The 6,903-nt window shown below is 35.1% G+C and overlaps 1 protein-coding gene across 1 annotated transcript; it reads left to right on the top strand.

Annotated features, from left to right (window-relative positions):
• LOC107620051 lies at window positions 690-3,506 on the top strand. Its single transcript, XM_016322274.1, has one exon. It carries the CDS (start codon window positions 690-692, stop codon window positions 3,504-3,506), a length of 2,817 nt encoding a protein of 938 aa, XP_016177760.1.

Here is a 6,903-nt window from a genome sequence, read left to right as displayed (position 1 = left end):
AACACTTGCACCTCCTCTTTCTTCCTTTTAATTTTTTAGTACATGGCTATGAAGTCAAACTAGATACAATAAAACAAATCAAAATGTGTAATAAGGACGATAATATAATATTCAATGGTTACCTTGTACCTGCCAGGCTTGTATCAATAATATAATATTTAATGTTGGCATCTACTCAAATTAAGATGCTAAAAACATCTTTTTATAAAAAAATTTGTATTAAAAGTGTATTTTATTTATTTAGTCACACTTTTTAAAAAAAATACTTTTATAACATATCAAAATCAAACTTTACAATTCATCATCTAATGATAAAAAAAACTCATCTTCATATGAAGACAATTATAAAATTTTCATAGTAGTATCCACCTTTAATGTTTATTGCATCCCAAGTATCCAAAATGCAAATGTCAAAGTCAAAGCTACTCACTAATTTTTTTTAACATTAAACAGACATATGACAGAAAAACCATGAACTTCTTAATTAGTTTTCTGAGAGATAAAAAAAAGTCAACTAACCTTGAACCTGAAAGGAATACTCCTCATTTAAATTCTCCACTTCATAGGACAAATAAAAAGTGACAGTGATTCATAACAAACAACCTCCTCTTTCAGCCTCATTCAATTTGTTTCCCATTTTGCATTCTTGCCTTGTTTCATATGGTTTAGCTCTACAAGATTTTCAAGAAATGCATATCCAAATTTCAGTTCCAAATCTTCTTTCCCTCACACACCTCTTTGTGATCCTAACTCTATGTGCCTCCTACAAAGAAAACTTAGATGACTCTTCAAAAATTTTCACCAACTATAACCGTGCTGCTGAAATAGAAAAACATTGCAGTTCATATCTATCTTTGGCATCTAAGTTAAGCCCTGATGCCAATAGAGGTAACAGAATCAAGAGAGAACTCTCATTCACCTATGGAGATTGGGAGCAGGAGAATGGACATACAACCTTGATGCCCTTCGACCAAAGCAATGGTTTCGAGCACAGTTTAGCCTTAAAACTAGTTTCTTTCAAAGTGATGGACACAAGTTCAATTCAGCACTTTGAAAATACAGTTAGTCTTGGAGGGATCATGTCCATAGGAATATCTGGTCAAGGTTCATATTTTCCAACTAAATCTTCTTCTTCTTTCACAATGAGGCCTGGCTTATCTCTTCTCAGAATTGCTTTTGAAGGTGTATACTTACAAAGCAATGATCATGAGAATGGGAAAGAGCATTTGATGTGTCTCTTGGGAAACACAACTTTACCTATACCAGAACCATTCAATTATGATTGGAATGACATGTTTCTTGATTATAGTCTCTTACAAGATGAGCAGATTCTACTTGTTCTTCGCTACCCTCAAACCTTCAACTTGACAAGAAGGTCCATAAGAGGCGAAATGCGAAGTTTACACCAGGAAGGAAGCTTGGCATACTTTGATAATGTTCATATTTCTTCTCAATTGAATCGCCATGCTGTCTATCAATTCAGCTCTGAATCAAAGTCTAGATCTTGTGATCCGTATCCATACGAGCTAGACTTTGCAGCATATGGGGCTAATTCATTCAATAATGGTTCTGATTTTTGCAGTTTTCTTCAGAAAGTTGCACAACGACCTTTTTACCTTTTTGGAGTTGAAAACTTTAGGCTACTTTTTCAGTACCTTATCTGTGAGGAAGAAACAGATAGCAACAATGTCCAAAGTGCAAGAGTTTCTGCAGTTCTAAGAGCATTTCCAGCATCCATGTCTTTAGATACAGTGAAATCAAGAACAGGCCTCTCAAACCAAACTCTATCTGCAGAAGGATCATGGAATTCCTTAACAGGAAAACTCTGCATGATTGGATGTCATGGAGTGGTTGATCCAGGGTTAAACTCAAAGGAATGCAACTATCAGATATCTTTTCACTTCCCAAGTATCCTCTCTATCAAGCAGAGGAGTCTTATGCTTGGTACGATACATAGTAATAGCAACAATGATGAATCAAACATCTTCTTTCCTTTCTTGCATTCGCTAAGGCGTCCCACCTATCTCAAGGGCCTTGGCTTGCATAACACTCCATACTATAATTACTCAAAGGTTGAGCTTGCTGCTGCAATCAAAAGCAAGAATCAACACTCAAAGTTGTTCACCCTTTTCAAGAAATTGTTCTTCAAGTATCCAACTCTTGTAGATGGAGATGATATAAATCGCCTCTCCAATAAGCTCAATGTCCATGTGAATGCGATTCGTCATCAATCCTCAAACAAGCATGATAGGGTCTATATGCAGATGGAAGTTCTTTCACTTGGTACTTCGCATCAACATGAAAGAAAGAACCTCTTTGGCAATCCTCTTCTTAACATCTCATTGCATCTCACTTTATCTGAAGGGTATTGGGATGAAAATGCAGATAGTTACCCCTTTTTCTTGGAAGGTGTATATGATCCCTTAGAAGGTGATATGCATCTAATTGGTTGCAGAATGTTTTCACAGGGCATAGATTGTTTGATGGAAGTTAAGGTTCAGTATCCATCTGAATCGATACGATGGCTGAAGAATCCTTCAGTTGAAATGATCATCACTAGCCAAAGGAGTGAAGAAGACCTGCAACATTTCAAGCCTATCACTCTCAGAACTCAAATGATTCAATACAATGAGCATCAACAAGACTATGAATTTAGGAAAATCCTTGAAGGTGTTCTAAGGCTTCTGATTTCCCTTGCAGGAGCAGGCATAATTTGGAGCCAACTAATCTACATGAATGCAGATGAAGACCAGACTCCTTATATGTCTCTTGGCACACTCTATATATTGATATTTGGTTATGGTGCAGAGTTGATAAGGGCCAGTGAAATTTTCTTTGAATCAAAAGAATCTGCTTCCATTAGAACTTGGCCTTATCAACTTCAAAACTATCAAAGAGTCTTGATGGAATCGATGGAGACCTTAACAAAACTTCTAGTGTTGGCTTCTTTGCTGCTTACAATAAATCAATACAGAAAGGTGTCAGATGCTAAGAACAAGCCAAATGCTTATGGGACTAACAAGTCAAAACCCCTCCGACGAATTAGTGATGCCAGTCGAAGGTATTTGAGGATTTTCATTTGTATCTGTTTGATTCTTTCGTGTCTTGGAGGGGACTTAAACTTGAGGTATGCTTTTGTGATTCTACCTGCAACCATAGTGAGAGAATATATATGGTTGACTCTGAAGATGCAAGAATTGTTTTTGTTGCCTCAAATATTTGAGAACAAACTGTGGAGTAATCAAGTGAAGCCATTGAGGAAAACATATTATTTTGGACTCACATTTCTGAGGCTGGTTATATTCTTCTATGATTACATCAGAGATCCTGTTTGGGATCCATTCAACAATTATAATGATGGTGGTGGTGGAATCAACAACCAAGTGGGTTCAGATTTGCTTTCCTTTTGTTTGATCATGTTAAGCAGTCCACTTGTTATGATTGGATTAGCTTTTGTGGTCTACATTCAACAGAGCTGGAACTATCTCAAGCCAAGAAATGCTTGAATTCTTTCCTTGTGTTTGTATGTGTCCTTTAATTCACATTTTGTGCCAGCTTCTTTGTTTCTTTACTTGCTCTGGAGCATGTGTGCATTTTAATTTCCCATGAAACAAAAATAAAGGATTAAATTCAAATAAAATTATGTTGTTCAATTGTTCTGATGTTTTCCTGTTTAAAATTGAGCATCATTCATTCTAGGAATAGGATTGATAATATAAAGCTTTACGCTTAAGTCGTAAATCAATGGTGGCGAGGTATTACGACACTTAAAAGAGAAATACATACATAATAATTGAAGATTGATAATATAACTAGGAGCCTGTGAAGGAAAGTAAACAAAATCGACAGCCGTTATTCACACATGAGACGTTAATGTAAGAAGCGTTGTATACTAGAGCGAAACAGATATATGTACTTATATACACAAGTTCCGGAATAGGATACATAATAGTTGCTAGTCTTGACCAGCGAAGAAAAGGCTGGCTAGAATATTACAACACCAGAAGGTATACACAGTAGATATCCTGTCTCTCCAAATAAAAAAAAAAAAAACCTCTAAGAGGAATATACAGAATATACAATAAAGTATCCAAAGCGGAGAGAATTCTAAAACCAAAATAAATCTCAAAAGGTCTTCTTCACTTCTTCATAAGAAATCAGATACTCTCAACGAGATGCGTCACACCCTGCATTTGAAAAATAGCAAATCAACAACGGGTGAGAACTCGAAGGTTCCCAGTAGGATAATAGTTACAAATAAAGACTACATAAAAAAATTCGAATCCACTAGACAGTCCTAATCTCCAACTTTACAGAAGTTCAAGCATAGGGTTTTAACTAATCCCATCAGAGTTAATTCGCTAAAATCTCAACTTTGTAACTACCTCTAGTCTCAATTTTTTCCAATGCATCACCATATTTATCCTCAATCTCAGTTCAGTAGTATCAATTACAAACACAAATCAAATACAAAGTAATCACAAATAAGCACAATTAGAATAAATAGTACAACTAGCAGTTAGGTAGGATTAGCAGATAGGCAAACCAAAATATAATTATGCACACCCAAACAATTACAAACAAATGCAGTATGATGTAAGCCTGTCCTATGTAACGACCCAATTTTCAGTATATCATGATCATACTAAAAACTGAGTGTCACGAACTTGTCACCTAAAAACTTAACTAATATTTATTATTAAGCCTGTAATCGTATTAGTACGAATTCGTGTTTCAGAAAAACTTTTTCTTTTTAACACAAAAAGTCGCAAGAAAACTAATTACGCGTAAACAAACGATGATGTAAAATTAAATACGAAAAATAATAACATGAACGTCAAGGATATATATATATATATAGTCATACAAAACATTAGTTAGCGTACAACTCTTCACAACTTATTACTATAGATACAACCAACATTCCAAGCTTTGGTCCATATAGGAATCCCTTAAGCTGGCGTCCGAAACTAGCCTAGTCAAACTATTCATAGCTTACTCTCTCGGTGAGGCTAATCAAAAATGAGAGACTAAATACAAAATCTAGGCTAACATAAGAAACTCCCAAAATCATGCCGTCAACTCTAATCATCAACTGTCATTATCAGAGGAAGAAATCTCGATCACATCAGGATACTCCTCTGGATCCTCGTTATCGTCGTCAGAGATCTCAATAATCTCAGAAAAAATCCTGGCACTAGTATCACTACTCTGATCCATACACACAGGCCCACTGACTGAACTCGTATGCTAATCCTTTGCCGAAAGTCTATATGAGAATGATGAAATCAGCTCTAAAGGAAGATTCCACTCAGGTACAAGCTTGTAGGGGTGTTTGCAGTACGGTTTGGTTCAGTTTTAAGAGAAAAAGTCATTCAATACGAATGCTTAATTTATGTGCGGTGTGGTTTGGATTGGATGGACTTTTTTGGAAATTCGATCCAATCCGATCCAATTACAAGCAGTTTAGATTGATTTTGATCTACGGTTTTTTAAATAAAAAATAATAACTTAATTTATAAAGTTAATAACCTATCCAACAATCCATCATAATAATAAATACATAATCCAACATAATAATAAAACGTAAATCCCATAAAACATTATAAAGCAACATGTCCAATTCTCCAACAATCCAACATATTCAACAAGTCTTGATAAAATAATAATTTTTCAGCGTAAAAATAACTAAACAAGTCTCAATAATACAAAATTAAATAACATAACAAAGTCTTAATAAAAACATGACATAAAAAACTCCAAACTGAGAGGTAAAGCACTGATCACTAATCAGATTCATCACTAGAGTCTACTTCATCTATTAGTTGAGGAATTAGCTTAAGTTCTACAATAAAATATAATAAAATAAATATTAGTAACTTAAACATATTATCAAGTAGTAAAGTTAATCACTATGTGAAGATAAAATAAAACATAATATTAAAGAACATTACCTTTCTCTAAGTTTTTCAAATTCTTCAAAAGACTCTTTAAGGTCAATTGGCAATGAATTGGCTTGAAACCAATTTTGTACACAAATCAAAGCTTCAATAGTTTTTGGGATAAGAGAGTTCCTATATTGATAAAAAACTCTACCTCCAGTGCTAAAGCGAATTCAGAAGCAACCGTTGACACCGGCATAGCTAGAATATCCCTCGCAATTTGACTTAGAACAGGATATTTGTAATTGTTAGAGCTCACTTTCCACCAAGTTAAAATATCAAAACTACTTGGATCAACTGGTTTCTCCAAGGACTCCATGAGATATAAATCCACTTCATTTGTGTTGACACTCTCACTTGCTTGCACATCATTTTCAAATGCTGCTGCAAAGCAAACATCATCAAAGGCACTATCATCCATATCCACATCTTGGCTGTGTTGTGCAGATTGGTGTGCTTGATTACTATTAAGAGCAACCCTATAGCTGTTAAACAAGTCATTGAATACTTCCTTCACTTTACCACATAAGAAATCAGCATCCTCCTTCTCAAACAACATTTGAAAACTCCATTCAACAAACTTAATCTTGTATCTAGGGTCAAGTACCACAACAACAAAAATCATCATATTCATGTTTCTCAAGTTACTCCAATGTTTATCATGCTTAACAACTGACTCAACAAGTGACTTTTAAGATTTCTAGTACCATTGTGAATCAGCCGCATAAAATGCTTTACAAAACTTACATATAGCCCTAGGTTTAGGACCGCTTTCGTCTTTTTTAAAGTGCTTCCAAGTCCAAGATATAGGTCTAACAGGTTTTTTAGTGTTACCTATACCATGTTTCCCAGACTGGCCAGGATTAGGTGACTCATCAGCAACATTTGCTTTGCCTCTCCTCCTCTTAGATCTAGTTCCTTCATTATTCTGATCACTGCGCGGTGACAGTAACGGCAGCGA

Source organism: Arachis ipaensis, chromosome B10, assembly GCF_000816755.2.
Source record: "Arachis ipaensis cultivar K30076 chromosome B10, Araip1.1, whole genome shotgun sequence".
In the NCBI taxonomy this organism is placed as follows: Eukaryota; Viridiplantae; Streptophyta; class Magnoliopsida; order Fabales; family Fabaceae; genus Arachis; species Arachis ipaensis.
This window is presented reverse-complemented; position numbering and strand designations above follow the sequence as displayed.

Coding starts and splice junctions, on each gene's coding strand:
- LOC107620051 (XM_016322274.1), top strand. CDS start 690: ATGCATATCCAAATTTCAGTTCCAAATCTTCTTTCCCTCACACACCTC.